The sequence below is a fragment of the Oxyura jamaicensis genome, chromosome 7 (assembly GCF_011077185.1).
Source record: "Oxyura jamaicensis isolate SHBP4307 breed ruddy duck chromosome 7, BPBGC_Ojam_1.0, whole genome shotgun sequence".
Classification (NCBI taxonomy): domain Eukaryota; kingdom Metazoa; phylum Chordata; class Aves; order Anseriformes; family Anatidae; genus Oxyura; species Oxyura jamaicensis.
The window spans coordinates 14,750,028-14,769,162 of record NC_048899.1 but is presented as its reverse complement, the minus strand read 5'-3'; the positions used below and the strand labels follow the sequence as shown (position 1 = coordinate 14,769,162).

Genomic DNA, 19,135 nt, shown 5'->3' with positions numbered 1-19,135 from the left:
CCTTTCCATTCCAGGTTGTTCAATCCACAATTACAAGCTGCTGCACTCTGCTCCTGGATAACCACAGGGCTCTGTTTTCCATCACTGCCAGTAATTCAATCAACATGAATATTCAATATAATATTTTTTTTGAAGTACAGAAAAAAAACACTTAAAAATCTATGGCCAGATACAAGAAGCCTTTTGAATTAGCTCTACTTCAAAGTACGGATTAGAACTTTAAGCTACATTAGAATCACCTCGAAATTACCTAAAGCCTTTTAAAAGCTTTGACAGAAACCCAATGAGGAGTGCCAGGGTTATTTGTATTACATCCCAAAGCCAGTCAATCACTGAAAATAGCAAAATTCCCAGCACCTTTAATAGACAAACACACAAACCCACAGGGCAAGATGTTTCCTCAGAACTCATTGTACACTTACGTACAACCCTTCTCCATATTGTAATTACCAAGAGATTATGGCCACTGCATACAACGGACTGTATCTGCACAAAAGAACAGTGCCCCTGCTAATTCCAGAAAGAGGCAGACACCTTGGACATTTCACGCCATTTCTCTCCTGGGAGCTAATTGTTAGAGTCAACCAACCTGTCTTGAATTCACTCTCTTTTCCTATAAATAACAACGGGAAAGAACAGACTTGCATCACCAAGTACATTGTTGAACAAATGCCTAGAAGTACATACTGAACAGCAGGCAAAAAAATTCAACTCTTTGCAACTGAGCACCTTCCTCAGCAAGGGTTAATGACTGGTTATTTGTTTAATTTAGGTGGCAAACTAGAGAAGCTAACCCTCCCTCTGAAGAATCAACAGTCCATTTTTAAGAAATAACATGCAAAAGCAGTGCCACTTTATTGAACAAAATCTGTTCACGTTATACAAGTGGCATGCCACTGTGCTGACTCAATATGATAATAAAGACTTGCTGTTTCCACAGCCAGGATCACAGATCAAAGGTTTGAATAGCAGTAAGGACACAAAAAACACACCCTTCAGGTAAAGTCCTCTGTATATTCCTTTATACAGTTTACAATTTTCCTTAATAAGCATATGAAAATTTATATCCAGAAGATCCCCTTCTCCAGTCAGCAACTCTTGACTGTGATAATCACAAAGTCAGTCACCAGAACAGTTCCCCAGTGAAAATTAATTATAAGTTATTTGTTGTGTAAAGTATTAAATTAAATGGGTACCACATCCTTAGTTTAAAGTAATTCACTAAATAGCACAAGGCTTCACAGGAAAGATACAACACAGTGTTCAAGTCTACCCCATTGTACAGAAGAAAACCCAGCTAAACGTTCCCAAGTTCTGCCCAAGAACCGAAGTACATCCTTCCTCCTGTTCCTTGGACTTTGGTACAGCAGGTGACATGCCTGTGTGGTCTGACACCCACGCAATCACTGCTTTACCTCCAAAGATATTAAGGAGGTTTGACCCTGCCATGTAAAGGAAGCAGTCAGCTTTCTGCTGATTTGACCAAACAATTCGCATCAAACCAAAAAGTACTTTGGACCAAATTGAGTTGATTACTGGGGTTTTACAAAGAATCTTGGAAACAAACCTATTTAATACTTTAGCCAATAACATTAACACAACTGGTTTTAAAAACTGCAACCATAAAGCTAAAAAATATATCTTTGTATATATTAAAAAAAAAAAAAAAAAAACTATCAGGTGATCTCAAGGCCTGTAGTGAGAAGAGACAGATGCATTTTTTTTATATATATAAATGTCTTCACAACCATGCATATGGGACTAAGGAAGTTTTTGCTACAAACTGGAAGTTCAGTGGCTGGGAAAGGTGAGCACAACATTTAATAAATTTATCGATCAACCACTACAAATGCAAACCTGGTGTAGTTATGGTGAATGGGAAGGACAAAGCGGTATTAGTGTACTACAGAAGACATGGAAGAGGCCGTTGGTGGAATTAACAGAGTTCTTGAAGATAAACAGAAATAATAATCCAAGCTGCAACATGTGCAACCACGCTTAGACCAGTCCCAGCCTAAAAACCTGCATACTAGTCAACCTTCTGCAGAAAGGTAGCGCAGAAGTTCTGTCTGTGCTGGTGTTCTAAACCAGAAAACAGCCATTTCAGAACAAACTCCTAAAGGGGCAAGGGAAAGGAGCAAAAAACAAATGCTAACTACTTCTAATATGGAATCTATCAAAACTTATGATGGATTTCAAGTCGAGTTTACACAAAAGAGAAGAAGTTTAGATTCTGTGCTCAGAGGCTCACCCCATACAATTCTTTATTAAAGCAATTTGATGATTCAGAGTTCAAGACAGGGAGCGAAAGGGAAGACACGTCAAGTGTGATACTCCCCATCATGATGGATAGTGTCAACATTTTCCATTAATATATACTGTTTTTGTGGAAGGAAGTCAGAAAAACACCTTCAGTTTTTCTATAATTCACAAAAAACATTAAAATATAGATAATAAAAACAACATCTGCAGTATACCACAGAATTGGAACAGAGAAAGAGTGGTCACCTATGCAATATGCTCCAAATAATCATTACTCTTGCCAACATAAAAATAAAAGGATCACAGATTTTGTTTTCAGAGAATGTTAGAGAGGAATACTTTCTAGTCTACTTCTGTCAAACAACACAAAACTGATTCTGAAGAAAAAAATTACAGGATTTTAAATACAAGAAAAAAAAAAAAAAAACAAGCAGTCATTTAAAGAAAAAAAAAAGCCTTCAACTCAACTATTCACCACAGTTACTATAACCAGTTCTGAGGGTCAAAAACAAGAACTTCAGTTCCTTACAAAGATTATTAATAAAGCCAGTGGGTAGTTTTAACTTCATATGCATCTGCTATTTCAAAACTAAACTTGCCACCCCCAGTTATCAAAGTTCTTCACAAAAAACATTTTGTACCCACTCCAGCAGTTTAACTTCAATGCCATGAAGGTACAGCAGAGTACCACAAGACACCTAGTTCCTGTTGCTGCATTGTTTGTTCACCTCATTAGCATTATTCTACACTAGGCTACAGGAATTTCCTGATCATACAGTTTTGACTTACAGCTTTGATTCTTATGGGGTAGATATTAAGATATATAAAAAAGTTTAGGAAACCTTCCTTAAAGACTGAACATAAAACGATCTAAGAAATATGTCATCTAAGGAAAACTTTTCAGAAGTGTTAATATAAAATGCATTAGCACCATATGAAAGACTCCTCAGATTTTAAAGATGTAAAACATTGAGATCAGGAAAATCTCAGTACTCTGAAACCCAGTTCTTTGATTTCTTATCAGTCAGTAATCTCTGTGTAGTCCCAGGAAGGCAAGCAATCGTAACTTGAAAGTGCCACTAATATGACCTGGGTCAAGCTAAACCTAGCAGTTTAAGCTTAGAACCTCAATCAACAGCAAATGATGACTTTTCTTCAGCAAAAGAGCAATTCTTCATCTTCTCTAATGGAGGTTCTTCCAAAAAAATGATTAGCAACTTGATTGCATTAACTTGATTGCAAGATCTACCATAGTGTATTTTATTATCCTCTTGAGAATTATACCTTAAAGTTAAAAACGCACTGGAAAAAGTGTAGTTTTTTAAAAACACTAATTACTGTAATTACTAAATCCTGCTAAATAATCACAAGAGTAGAACTTGAGTTTATCAAAGTTAGCTCTTATTTAAAAAAAAAGCAAAGAAGACATGAAATGTATTTTGAAAAAGGAGGACAGTAACAAAAGAGGCATGGATTTAAAACTGGTTACTTTTAACTAGTAAGAAATAACACACATGAAAAAATACAAATTGGCAAAAACAGTGGTATAAAGCCATGTACTATTTTCATGCTGTTCTGGGAAGGCACAACACATCTTTAGACTTCGTTGACTAGCTCCGCATGCATTTTCACCTTGGGTTTTGACTATTGCTTGCTTTCAGTTCAATTTTCAAGAACACGTAACAAACGATGCCTCTAATCAAGCTGAAGTGTATGCAGGTCAACTTCACTAATTCTTAAAAAAAAAAAAAAACTCTTAGAATTCCCCTTTGCTAAGTATTATCTTTTTTACATCTACGAATTTAACACCTTACCATTTGTTCTATTACTGTGCATTTCCATAAGATACACAAGCAGATGGATGGCATTTATCTGAAGCATCTTTAAAATACAAGCTCCAGGTAGGGACTACTTCAGTTTTGTAACAATGAATACATCCAAACAGATTTTTTCTGAATATGAGTAACATCTCAACTGGTATGAAACATCACTGTAGATTCCATGTTTACATTGGTAAAAATGTGCAACTTAAGCAAATTCAAGGTTTAATTCTAATTATCAAAGACTAATACTGAAGTATTGATTTTCAACTTTTACACACCGCTCATTAGCTACAAATTACATGTACATGCTGACAGGATGCAAAGATACTGTGTATTCTCAAGGAATTATTCCTGAAATGGATTATGGGGGAGGAAGGAATGCAAACATTTTTAGATTTCCAGTATCATGTTAATATATTCAATACAAAAATTACAGTTTTAATAATTAAAATTATTTTATTATTTCAACTTCAGTTAACACCTAATTTCTCTTTACAACACAACAATGTCTATACATAGACACAAACTTGTACATATGTCAAATTTTCAACATCTTCATTGCTGTCCTCTAAACACTCCATTTGGCACACCACAGAACTCACCACCATCATGTTTCATGAAAAGAATTTAAGAAATTAAAAAATAGTGGTTAGAAATGACAGCATTAACCAGTAACTTTCCACAGCAAGGCTCCCTTATTTTCACAAGGTTTATCGCTCATTTGCCAAACATCAAGTAGGTATAAGCATGTGTGTTAAACGCCAACAGGAATAGATAGAATTCCAAATGTTACATCAAGAAAAATCTAAGGAGGAAAAAACAACTTGAGCCAGGCTAGCCTTATGAACAGAGACACAGAACTTCTTTCTGTCAGGATATGTGAATGCCCATCTCATTTGTGACCAGCTGTACTTAAAACGAACTCCCTCCTTCCGTTCCTCTAATTGTTTGAGGAACAGAAGCTGTAATTGCTTCACTTATCTTACCCCCAGTTGGTTACAATACTTAGTGTCCAGATAACAAAACGTCTTCAGATTGAGAGAAAGCATTGCAGTGGTACAGCTGAATTCTCTCCAAAACACAAGTGATCTAGGTCCCAAACCTGCTCCCTGCTGTGTATCTCTCATTTTTTAATATCCATTTTTAAAAATGCCAGAATATAAATAAGATAGAGGGATCAGTAGAAAATCAAATTAGAAAAGCACAAACCTCAATTTTGCACGTATCTTAGATACAAAGGACTAACTCGAGAATCCCTTTCCTAGCGTTCAAACAGGCAGCTGTACTCCAAAACTATCATGAATCCTATTAGTGCCACAGATCCACTGTAGCATTTAAATTTCTTTAATCTAGAAAAGTAATGGAATACTTATGGCAAAATGAAAAAATCTAGTGATTACAAACGTTCAGAGAAAGCGTTCACAGTTGAGGATGTTAAAATACAAACATTGCAATGGAAAAAAAGTTTTGGAGTCCATCTGTTAAGGACCTTTAAAGCACATTTTTACTTGTGAAGTAGCTACAGCTGAAATAAGGAACCCTTGTAATATGTACCAGGACAATATTCATTTTAAGAAAAATGACTATACTGCACTAAATATGTAAAAACTTTCTAAAAATTTTCTAGGTTAAACAGGAGGTTAATTTATGCATACAGGCACTGTGTTATGGCTGTAAGTCTATAAAACTGATGTTACTTTAATAAGCAAAGCAACATTTGACCAGGTGTCTGTTCTTAAAGCTATGAACTTACCTTGAAGCATATTGCTAGACCTGAAGTTTATTACAAGAATGTTTCCAGTAACCAGGAGCACATGATAGTGTAATTGCACACCCTGGAACGTAATACCACACTTAAAAAATAGTTATTTTAATGATTACACTAATGAGTTCTGAACTTCCAACCTATGTGGATTCAGTTTCATAATTACACAGCTTGAAATCCTCATCAGCAAATCCAAATGCTCCTGAAATCCAAATCATTTCATAATCTTGAATAATGCATGGCACCTCTGCAGCAAGAAATTAAAACAAATTTCATAAAAATTCAAAGCGTCATAATCTGTGTTCTAAAAGAAACTGCATTACTGAAATAATGTGTTGCTTAGTAAGTTCTAGTAATAGTGATTTTCTACCCCTGGTACACATAGCTCAGATCCCACTTCAAAAATAAACAGACTAATTCATATCAAAATATCATTTTATTTATATATATACATACACACACACACACAGTGATTCATGGCATACTCTACTACACAGGAGTGAAATCAAATGTTTGTTTCATAAACAAGCACTGGCTCAAAAAAGGCATAAAACCTTTTCTTCCTGAGAAGTGTGGGCTTTTTCCTCTCTATATATATTTTTTACTATTATTTTTAAAAGGCTGTTGCTTGACAGGGTTGCATACAATTTAATCAATAGCAAACACAAAACTATCTTAATTCAAAAGGTCTGCAAATTAAGGTCTACATTCCCCGCCCACCACAAATGTGACTGTCCCCCTTCCCCAACACGCTTTCAAAAGAAAGAATTAACCATAGGAAACATACATAAGTACAAAACCATACACAAAGCCTACACGAACTCAAACATTAGTTTGACAGCCCATGAAATCAAATACATTAAAACAATAACTTGGCTATGGTATTAATCTATGAAATATCATAACAAAACACTGCATCACAAGAAATGAGCCCAGGAGCAACAAAAACTATGTTTCAATTTTTCATGCCTTCTTCAGCGCAGATTTATGGAAGACAAACCATTTGAGTTACAATACACCTATGTGGACTAGACCACATCAATTTCACACTTAAAACATTACCTCTGCATCATAAGAAACCAAAAGTTGCTTTCCTTGCTACCGGATATGTATCTTACATACTCATTCTTTATATCAAAGGGAAATATATTTTCAAAACCTTCTCCAGGGAAAAGTTGAATAATATACAACAACTTGTAGAGTAGCTGTATACCACAGCATACACTTCAATAAGTCGAAGCTCTCAGCTGTAACAGTCTTACATGGCTTGCTTTGTTTTTTCTATACAAGTGTAATATACTGCTGTACAACAAACTAAAGAATAAAAAACTCCATTCTGCATTCCAGTTATCAGAAAATTACAAAACCCTAGAGAAAACAGTAGACAGCTCAATTAGACAAAGGTATAGAGTGTGAACAAAATTTCTCTGTTAGGTATGCATAATATGTATGGGTCATGTTTCAGTATTAAAACACATGGCAAAAAATGGGTAAAGCCCAACATTTTCTGGCTCTACTGACCCACTGGAAACTAACTGAAATAGGGCCTCTGCCAATGATTCACAGTTACAGATTTTAAAGCAGCAATGCTGTAGCTCCCCATTAGGAGAAGTTCACTGAGAATTCCAGAGCCCTTGATCTTTAAATTTATATATTTTTTAAATCAAGATACTCTTGTCTCATTGCCTTGTGATTTTGACTTCATTTTACCATTGATCAACCCACTTGTAGAAGTCACTTCCTTCAACATCTCAGACACTTTTCAGCCACACCTTTACTTACATAAAAGTTACTTCAGTTCCAACTTCCTTTTCTACTTAGAGAGGAAAATGATTGTATGCAGGAAAATAAACTGTCCAGAGGTGGAACAGCTTCCATAACTTAACTGAAATAAACATCGCATCTTACAGTGTGCCATCACCTCCACAGCTGGAATGACAGAAGGTCTCCAGAGTCACACTTGGATCACAAAATAAACGCTAAGTACTATAACCACCCAGCACTTAGAGTGACTAAATCTACCTGGAAACAACAGAGAACTTCTGAGGCTGCTAAAAGAAAGCATGTCTGTCAAGTACTCAAGAGATGTTTCCTTTGTACAGTTTATCCTGGAAGCTGATATCTGCTCTGAATCCAAGCTTTTCACACTTTGCTGAAGCAACTACTCCAAACCAACCTCACATTCACAATATGGCCTTGCTCTAAGCTCCTCATTGAAACTAAAGCTACTTGCAAACAACCCCGTCTGAAGTAAGTAAGGTTTAAGAAGGTACTTAGCATCCCCTACAAAAAACAGCTTCAGCCAGATCTTCAGATTCTTTGCAGGAACACGTGAGCTCAGTAACTGTTTTCAAATCAGCAGCAGACAATTTCTCCAGCATTTGGAGACCTTCCAGCATACATTTTCCTAATATCACATTTCTGCTGGTAGTGAATTGAGAAGGAAGAGTTCATTGATTTTGCTATTTATTATTTCATTAAGAGCTTGGCTAAAATAATTTGAACTACACTTGATTCATACTATTTACTTGATATCATGATTAGAAATATTTAAATGACAGTTACAATCCCTAAAAATCTTTTAACTGAATGTCACTGTCAGCATTTATTTATGTTGCTCTGCATGCTTCAAAACCTTCTGCTCTGCATGCTTCAAAACCTTCTGCAGCTGTTAAAAAACATACAAGTCACCTGTGTTTAACCAAGGAAGAGTCCAAGAAAAAAGTATTTCTAAGACCACACTGCCTGCTGGTGATTCCACTATCAGCACAACACTAAACATCATCATCACATACTCTTTTTTTACATTCCTTAAAAATAAATAAAACCACCACACTTCCCCTCACACATGGTCTGCTTAAACCAACTGAATTGCTAACTAGGCAAGCACGCCTTTGGAGAAGTTAAGCTTACAGTACCTTCCAGGCTGACAAGCCTAGATCTTTTGCCAGCATCACTGACTGTGTGAGGATACTGCTTCTCCAGTAAATTCATCAGCTTTGGTGGGCAAATTGTAGATGCTGCAATATTGCGCTTTTATTAGTGCTACTTGCACCTGCATGGGGAGTCTTACCAATAAGGAAAAAGGAAAAAACAAGCCACTCTTGACAGTAGACAATGACATCCTACTTCAGAAGGGCTCTGCTGATAGATGCAGAGATATTGTATTTAGTCCTATCAAGATAGGATTTCTGCAAGTCAGGTTAGATACAGAACTCTACAGGGAAAATACAGTTTTTAATGCACTCAGAGAGCAGGACTGTCCTGTTCTAGGAAGTTATTAACAGTTTAAACTCTTTTCCTGTGAACTGAGCAAGTTTTAACTTATGAACATAGACCTCCATTACATCCTTTTAGTCTTCTAAAGTGTTTATGAATATATGAAAACATAACTCCATAAATAAATTAAAGGGAAATCTAGGTAAGTACATCAAGTTTATTGAATTAAGACGTGCCAAACACAGGCTCAGCGTACACAGTGATACGAAGGGAAACATTTTGTATTCATTTTTGGTACAACAGAAATTTTCTTACAGCATTTTTCTCAGGCAAAGAAGTAATTTCAAGTGAGCAATCTGTTAAGAACAGCATACAAAGAGGACTCCACTTATAGCTAAAACACATTAAAACTGGACAGTTTAAATAGCCTTTTTATTCAAATGACAAAATTTGAGTTTCTGAATTAATCTACCGTAGAGAGCAATCAGGACACAAACCACTTGGCTAGATAACTCTGTGAAAACAAACTGCTTTAAAACTGTTCAACATTAGCTCTGACATCCCATTCAGGCCATAGATTATCATAGCGACAGCACGAGGGGCTCTTGTCGTAAAGAATTGCCAAAGCACTTCCACAACACGTTACCAAACACATCTAATACCAATTTAGGACCAGTTTATATGCACAAGGAACAAGTTACCTGCTCTAGCATGGATAACCATGCAGCTGATAGCAATTAACTTCATCCATTGTACTGCCTATTATCCAGTTTTTAATTAATTTCAAGTTAAAGAGGAAAGCATGAAGTAGAACTGCATCAGTAGAACTGCAGAACACTGCCACCACTCCTAATAAGGCCCAGCAGGTGTCCCAGCACCACAGCTTCCCACCACTGGAAGGTGACCATTTCTTCTGACCTCCTGGTCTCTCAGTCCTTACAGACCTATGACAGCACTCTGCTGCTCACCTCAGGAGTGGCTGTGCCTCCTTAACAGGCTATTGTTAAGGATTGTCAAAAGCTTCTGAAATTCCAAATAAATCACATCTGATAACTCTCCCTGATTCACCGTGTTGCTGCTAAAGTGAAAGAATTTCAACAGATTAGCAAGCACATTTTCCTTTGCAGAAACTGTGCTAATTTACTGCTATCAAACCATGATCTAGAGCAGATTAATGCTTCAAGAAAAAGCACCAGCTAGTTTCCTCTGCCACTACAAAGGAGCTTGATGGTCAGCAATGCCAAACAATTTTGTTTAAAGGCACTGAGGTTAAGTGCAATGCTTATTTTTGTATAGACTGACTGATTTCCTGAGAGACTGCACTCCTGTCTTGGACACAAAGGAAAGAATGACAAGAATAAGGCAGCAACAAAGCTGTGGCCTATTCATTTATTACACGTTCAGATAATCCTAACCAAAGAAAATCAGTGCATAGATACACATACCAAAAATTCTTTTATCTATTTATGGACTTTAAACACCAAATTAGATATCAGATATATTAGATCTCAACATCTCATCCCCTTTTTGCAAAGCTTAAAGGTACCCTAGCCAATATTCTCAGTGTGGAATAGCACTGGCCAACGCTCAAAGGCTAACAGGCTACAATAAAACCATTAAGAAAATATTTGTAAGCCTTTTATAGGGCTGGTTCTTTGTTATCTGATCATACTGAATCCTGCAAGCAGGTAGTATCAACAACTTCAATATACATGCTCTGAAGGTGCTATGGCCCAATTTCACTCCCATGAAGGAATTGTTTGACCCCTCAACCAGTAGTCCCATTATGTGATTACATGTTTCTCCTCTAGTTTAATAAAAAAAGCCTTTGCAGCTACCACTGTTCAGTAAGTCTTACTTATCACTGTTCCACCAGGGTCTTCTGAAGAAAAGACAGGTGATACATCACTGCTACAGACACACTTGAATGCATCTCCCTTATTTGTACCACATGTCACTGAGACATCATAAGAAGGGGAATGGAGGATTTTGCTGTATTCCTAAACTGTCTCAGTCTACTCCAATTAATAACATCCTGTTTTGCTTCCTCCCTCATCCTCCCCCCCAAAAAAGCCAACCTCAGAATCCCACCCAACACTTTTATAGTAGAAGATGCTTATGTTTACAGTTGTGTAGAAATTTCATCAGCAATGATTTTCAACCATAGTGATACCCACTGATAAAGTATAGTAAGGCTTTGGGAACAAGTACAAAATTGGATGATATATCAAATGCTCTGCAAACTACTTCTCAAAAATGCATGAATGTTTGTCAGTACTGAATAGAGGTAATCCAGGGTAGACATGTTAGCTTTTATCCACTGATCAGACAGACAAGCAAACCATTTCCATTAACTCTGATTATTTGATTCTATGACATGTTATGCTGATGGCCTTATGCCTTGTATAGCAGTGTTAATCCTCAGAAAGGGTTTTGTACGTTTCAAGCATACTTTGAATAAGTAAGGGCAAGAAAGAAATGCTAATTGGACATACAAAAAAAAAAAACAGCTTCACTGATTTTAAGAATTCCCATACAAACACCCATAAAACATCACGGAAGCACCTCTTAGGCAATTTGCTAAGGTACAGAGAAACAGCATCCCCTTAATTGTAACCAAAGCAATGTACTTTTTATTAAAGCAAACAATCAAACAGCATGCAGAACTAGCATTTCTGTTTACAATATACCAAGTTATTTTTGAAATCACCAAGCATATGGCACCTTAGGTAGACAAAGCTATTTGTTTGCAGCTATAAACATATCCCACATTTAGATCTTCAGTTTCAAGTCACTAAACGTTTTTCCGTGTGATTTTATGCAACACCAAGTATTACAAATTATATCAATTTTTCTTTACAGTGAAATAAGTCACCAGTTTCCCAAGCTATTTTTTTCCGATAATTACGAAAACATTAAAAGGGACTCCCCTGCATCTATTATTTCTCTACCTAGAAAGGACACCTGTAGCAAACCACAGAAACTCTTTGTGAAATACAACATAGTTGGGGCAGCTGTTCTCGTCAGCACAGGATGTCTGTTTATTTCGTCACACATTCAACCATGACATTTGAATGATTCTCAGAAACTCAGTTCTAAGCAGAAGAAGAGATTAAAGATATTTTAAGTGACATTAAAAAAAAAGCCTTGTAAAACTCTCATTCCTTCACCACAGTTTTCATATAGCAATAAAAGGAAACACAAAAGTGCTTGAAAAGGTTAAGTCCTAAGTCAACTGCTAGGTTCCTCTAATTATCTTCATTGTTTGGTCATGCTTTCCCCTTCACCCTGCCCCAGTTCTACTCCAGAAACAGTGCTACAGCACCTATAGGCAGATGTGTTTAATTTAAGGATATTCAACACTCACCTCACCTGCTGGAGATCCAAGAAATTAGAATGCAGCATTAGTTATTTGAAAAGACATAATGAAAAGCAGTAGTATTTTCAGACTCTACCTTATCTTTGTCTTCCACAACGTCTGCCAGGACATCATCAGGGTCCAGGATTCCTCCATCTGTGTACTCCAGGTGGTGAATATTTACCCAGTAAGTTGAATCCTGTAATAGACAGACAAGTATTCTCAAGCTAACCTTGCATGCTTTTAGCGCCATCAGATGAAGCAGTTTTGTATCCCATCTCCTTCACACCCATTTCCCTCTTAAACCGTAAGGTAAAAGCTTGTTCTAAAATTGAAAATTATTGAAAAAGGAGAAAATGAAAACTGCAGACATAAGACACTACTTACAGAACTCTATGCAAAAGAAGTCTTCAGAACGTACATTTACAGTGCCTTATCGTATACTTGAATTCCTGGGTTAACTAGTTGCAGCAGGTATGCTCTACTCCTGCACTGGACATGAGCCTTGCTCAGGCTTATGTGCCGCAATAGGCCTCGATGCAACAGTTCCTTGGCTAGGGCCAAGGAGGAAGGAGGGCAATGCTTTCAAGCAGGTATCTACTGAAATCCCTCATGGGGAGACTATGGATCACGTCAGAGTGCAAAAACAATGTGGTAAGGAATCCAAGTGAGTCACTTTATCTTGTAAATACAGCGGCTGAACAAAAAACATGGTGGATTATCTTTTCCCCCAGCTCAGCTACAGCTCAAGATTAACTCCTGTTACATCAGTCCTCCACCGTCAGCGAGTAACAGAGGCCTAACGGGTGAGCACCGAACGGCTCTCACTGATCGCACCTCAGACTCTGAGGCCTGGGCACTGAGGAGTACCAGAACTTTCCTTGCTGGGAAGTACCAGAATGGCAGGTTTGGAGGAAAATCCCAAAATTGCCTGTAGTATTCTTCCACCCTGGCTATATTAACTCACAGCCAGTTGTCTCATGGTCCTACAAATAGCAGATCCGAGTGAAAAGCTCCTTGAGCTCTCCAGGGACTGCAGCACACGGCACCAATCTTCCCAAGCTGGGTCGCCTCTTGGGCACCCTGAGGAGAGGAGCACCTCTGGGCCAGCTCCTCAAGGGACAAATTGGGCAACCAGCAAACGCCGACCACGAAGCAGGTGAGTAGCTCATGCCAGGGGGTGATCTGGATGCACGTGACTAGATTTAGACACCCACCAGGACCATGCAGTAAGTTTTGGGTGAATCTTACCATCCTTGAATCTTTTCAGTTGCTGTTTCTATTGTAGCAACTTACACTAAAATCATTCTGTTAAACTGGTTGAAGATCAAATGCTGATTAAGTGCTGCTAAAAATCATACAATCTAACCCTGCTATTTACCATAAAGATGTAAAATAAATCCTAAATCACTGCTACATTAAAGTGGTATAAATTCAATTCTGCAACAGTAGCTAATGGAAATAGCTGAAAACATTTGGGTTTGTTGGTTGTTGTTTTTCTGGAGTAGTTGATAGTTGGACAGCTTGAGTTATAATCAGCACACACACAAATACATATATGCATGGACATACACATCTAACAGTTTCTGATATATATTTTTTAAAAATATACACATAATGTGTATATATATACATACACACACAGACAAACATGTATAACAACATTCACCATTTTTCTCCTCTGAGGAGGCTGCTCAGGCTATAGTTGAAAAAATAAGAGGAATAAGTAGTAAATCCCAGTTTGTTTCCAGAAATTAATGCTCTCAAGTTGCAATGCAGCATTGTATATTATATAAACAGGGATTACAACAGTTTTCTGAAACTAATGTTTTCCTCATCCATTAACAATTCCACTTCAGTAACTGGGAGCTTAGCCATCCTCCACTGACTCTGAAGCGAAAAGGCTCAGACAGTACTGCTCAAGAGCCTGTTCTCCAGACATGAAATACAAACAGGGGTGCAGGCACACAGCTTAGTAACCACTGTCCCCAAACCGTAACAGCCAACTGCATACACATAACTTGCCAGGAGGACAGGCTAAGTGGCAGTTCTACCTGAGCTTACCCTACCAGAGCCAGCTACTGAGGTTTAACAAACACACGGCAGCTCACCAACTCACAGCAACATGTTTGAGCGATCTATGGCACCAGCATCAATTCAATGCTTATCGAGGCATCTTCTACAGCACACTGAAGAAGAAACATGCTTAGTTAAGATCACAAAGCATATCTGAGACCTCCAAATAGTATGGAGACTGGCCAGAATACACTAGAATTAAAGATCAAGAAACTAGCATGTGCACACACAGCCTTAAGAAAGGCTTCAGAAATGGGGAGGAACACTGATGAGGTGTAACATGCAATCTCAATGATTCTACTTACTATATCTGTATCTTCAATCCCTTCTTCCCTGCCAAGTCTTAGCAGATCACTGTGCTCAGAAGCAAACTGAAGCACAATAGATGCAGCATCCTGACTAGCAAGTTCCTGATTGCTGGTTTGGATATTCCCCTAGTAAAAAAGTTTCTGAGAAGTAGATATATCCCACTCCCTATTTATTTATGGCCATTCTATGACTTTTGGCCATCAATAGACAAGGGATAATTAAGATAATTCCATTGCAGGTATAGATGTGGATCAGTTTCATTAGACTTTTTTTTTAAATCATTAATAGGCAGTAATCAAAACAAAAGAATTCACAACACACAAAAACCCTAATAACACCAAAAGGTTAACTCATCATGCTGCAGCCAGCTTTACTGGTGAACTCACAGAATGTTTTTCCTGTTCTGATCCACCTACCTTCCACAGTTGACTTTCAATTCTGACATGTACTGGTTTTGGCTGGGACAGAGTTAGTTTTCTTCATAGTTGCTATGTTTTGGATTTGTAACCAAAACAGTGTTAGCTAAAACATTTATGAGTTGCCATTGCTGAACAGCATTTACACAGTGTCAAGTTCTTTTCTGCTTCTCACACTGTTTCACCAGTGAGCAGGCACAAGATGCTTGGGAGGCGACAAGGACAGCTGACCCCAATTGCCTAAAGGGTTATTTCATGCCACATGACATGGTGCACAGCAAAAAAGCTGGGGGAAAGGAAGGAATGGTTAGAGTTGCACACACAGCTGTTGCTTTACCTATTAAATTGTCATTACCTCAAACCTTTTTTAACCTTCCAGTTAACCCAGTTTTAACCTTCCACTTCTCTTCCCCATTACAACTAGGGGGGAGTAAGCAGCTGTGTGGGGTTTAGCAGCCTGCCAGGGTTAAACCACAACCTTTTTACCCCCCATATTTGAGGGTTAGGTATTTGTACAGTACAGCACGGCTGAACGACAACCACCTAATTAAGTATATGGAGCATCTCTATTTGTAACATGTCTATTCTATCGGGAATTTACCCCTAACTACAGTTGTTTCATTTTGCACTGAAACCACCCATTTGTGAAATAACTTTGTTTTATTCCCCACTCTAGATATCAGGTGCTCAAAATTCTAAAATTTAACAAGAAAAATCAAGTTGCATGTTTTCATCTCTGCAAAGTGTTTAAATGCAGTCAACTATTACAGCTCAGTGGTCTATTTTTAAGCCCATGGTTTAACTATTTTTTCTATAACCACAAAATTCCTAAGATCAAAAGGGGGAGGAGAAATGTATCTCTGTGCAGCAAGCAAACAGGTTAAGTTTGATCAAATAATTTACTTAATGCTGAAACCTCGTGAAAGAGCACTGCTTGACCCTACCAATAAACCTACAAAGTAAAAAGATTCTTGCAAACTGGAATGCGTCAGTAGCTACAAATGTTCCTCCTGAACCTTTAAACAGGAAAAATATTCATACATATTAACACTAAAACAGCATACTTGAAAACCATTCCTCTTAATTAGATGAACTTCTGTGGCTAATATTTTTGTCTGAAGATACATTAAAACCTGTTATACATATTATGCCACTTAGAGAGTCCTATGCACAGAATAAAGCTGATATGAAAGAAAAAAAACAAAGAGCTGATTGGAATATTTTGCTTTCGCTGTTTGCTTCTATTTGTGATTCTGTAGCTGCACCAACCCAGATGTGCCTTTGAAAGAGAAACAAAGAAAAAAAAAAGGAGTGTAAAAGCTGTATTGTCCCACTAGAATGCAGCAAGTTGGCAGGAAACAAGCTCAAGACAAACAGCCACCCTAAATTCCATCACGCTTAACAAAATCCTAATCTTTTTACTTTGGGCAACAACAAATACAGTAATTTTGTGTTTTTGTCAAAGGCCCTATAAAGAGAAAGTAGTCTCTAGATCAGTCCAAAGGAACAGAAGACACCATTCCTCAGCCAGCCCTCAGAGCAAGTGCAGCTTCAGGAGCCACATTTAAAAAAAAAAAAAATCACACCAAAACACTAGGACAGAACAAGATTCATGCAGCCTCCTTAGTGGGGAGGGGGGGGATTGGGGGGGGTTAGGTGCTGGTCCCCCCACAGCAGCTCAGATCCACACCGTGTGAAGGCACTATGACCTTCTGGGCACAAGGACCCCCCAGTCACAGCAACCACCTGACTACAACACTGAACACATGCTGTTTTGTAACCCAGTTTCACATCTGTATTTCTATTAACTTAACCGGAACATCATGCCTGAAAGTTAGAAAACAGAAACTACTGAGGCAGAGAGAGCAGTGATTTTGACAGACTCGTTTGATGAAACAGTAACTGCTGGTAGCAGTTTCCTCCTAGATGGAGGAAATTCACTGCACAGTAACAGATGTAACAATGCCTCAGACCAGCAAAATGCTCGCCCATTCCAAAGAGATTTCAGAGTCAGAGAACATTTTTTGTTCTTGGAATGAACTCCAAAAGCCAGGATACAGTGTCTATTACAAAACTAAAATCTACGTATCAATGTCAACTGTTTCTTTCCTCCCAGACAACTTTAAAGGAGAAAAAAAAAAAAGGGGGGGGGGGGGGGGGGGGGGGGCACTAAAAAAATAAAACCCGCAAACCCCCCCCCCCCACCCCCCAAAAAAAATTACTCCCCACCTTTACAAGGACACTTTGCAGCAATTAAATGCATGTGCTCTTAAGCAGAAGAGATGAAGCAGAAGAGCTCTGATGCATGTGCTCTGCAGAGGACAAAAGGTCTGCAGCCTCAAAAAACACTGTCCAGATTAACAAATCAAAGGGATGACCAGAATTCCCAGGTACCAATAAAACTGTATTTTAAACTTATCTCATTAATTAGCTTTGATTCTGGATGTTTTGCACAACAGTCCTTTCTTCTACAGAAGGAGCAATTACTGAGCAGCTTATTAGGCACCATAGGACATTTCTTCTGCAAAATCAAGAGTTTTTCCACTTCACATGTTCGCATACCTGCTTTGCTAAGCACCACCTTCCAGAAGCGTGCTGTTCAGTGTGCACGTGTTCTACTTAAAATAGGGAGGAGGAGAAGAAATCCACTACTGAAAAGTCAATTGGTTCAAATCCATTCAAGTAAATTTGCAGTGTATTTGCTCCCAAATGCTCTCATGTTAGCAGGGTAATTTAGGGGAAAAAGAAAAAAAAATTGAAATGGTGCCAAAAATCCTAATAGCATGAGTGTAAAGAACTTACCTTACCACAATGTGTATAACCCTTATGCAGAAGTTAAGATATGGAACATCTAAATATTTAAAGGAAAAGCATGAACAGGTTACCTGGTATAATACATACCTACACCTCCCAAATCAATATTGAACAGTTACACTAACACACATTTTACCTTAGGGCTGCAAGTCATGTTTGTGTTTAATATCAAGCTACTTAAAAGCTATTTATCATCATTTCCTTTATGTGTGGGAGAACACTTTAGGAATTACTACGCAAATATTTACCAAATGATAAATTAAAGCCAGGTCACATGAATGCACAAGTATGTTGTAGGCAGAAGTGACATAAATTTTAAAAAAAAAGTGGGTTTGATGTTCACATTGCAACAGAATCCTAACTAAACCGCTGCCACTTAATGCAGCGCCATCTGCCTTCACGTAATTTGAAATAATTTCAATAATTCTTCTATGCATTTGTTTCTGGTCAAGAAAAAACACATTCAAGTGAAAGACCAATCATTCTACAATTAAGACAACCCCATTTATTTATTTTTAAATACACATTTTTAATACATCAAAAACTTGGAGGACCATCTTGATTCCTTTTTTCCTCCCCATGAATTCAAGTAGGAAAGTGGCAGTCCATTTCTCTGAAAACTTCATTTTCAGTTAGTGTCAATGAGAGAGAAGGGCTCTACCATTTAATCATTTTTACATTGCATAGTGCTATGTGATCTATCACCTCCCAACATATAAGTACTTCATGATTTCTGTAATCAGTTCAAGGCTGCAGGATGCATCAGCATCCACAGCCAACTAACACGAAGCATTAATAGTCAGCTCTGCAAGCTGTGGTTTGAGAGTTACAAGAAGTATGAGCTTGGTCACAGCCTCAGATTCATCTCTAACCAAAACTTAGCACTAAATTAAAATGGCCTCTAGCACTTTGTTTGCTTACCACCACCACCTCCTAACAAGCCTGAGGCATCTCTTCTATTCAGGCAGTTTCACCCCTAAGCAGTTAGGCTACCACTGCCCGTGGTAGCAGAGGTGGGTTTTCAGCTTTGTGGGAATATCAACACTGAGTTCCCCAAATCAACAGCTGATCAGGATGTAAAGATCTGCATAAT

General features: G+C 37.8%; 1 protein-coding gene across 1 annotated transcript in view; it reads right to left on the bottom strand.

Moving 5' to 3' along the window:
- Nucleotides 1-19,135, bottom strand: part of PARD3B (par-3 family cell polarity regulator beta) — a 402,224-nt gene that overhangs the window by 362,294 nt on the left and 20,795 nt on the right. The window contains exon 3 of the mRNA XM_035330820.1: nt 12,525-12,626. Within this exon, the coding sequence (XP_035186711.1) occupies nt 12,525-12,626 (102 nt within the window). The remainder of the gene's footprint in view (nt 1-12,524; nt 12,627-19,135) is intronic.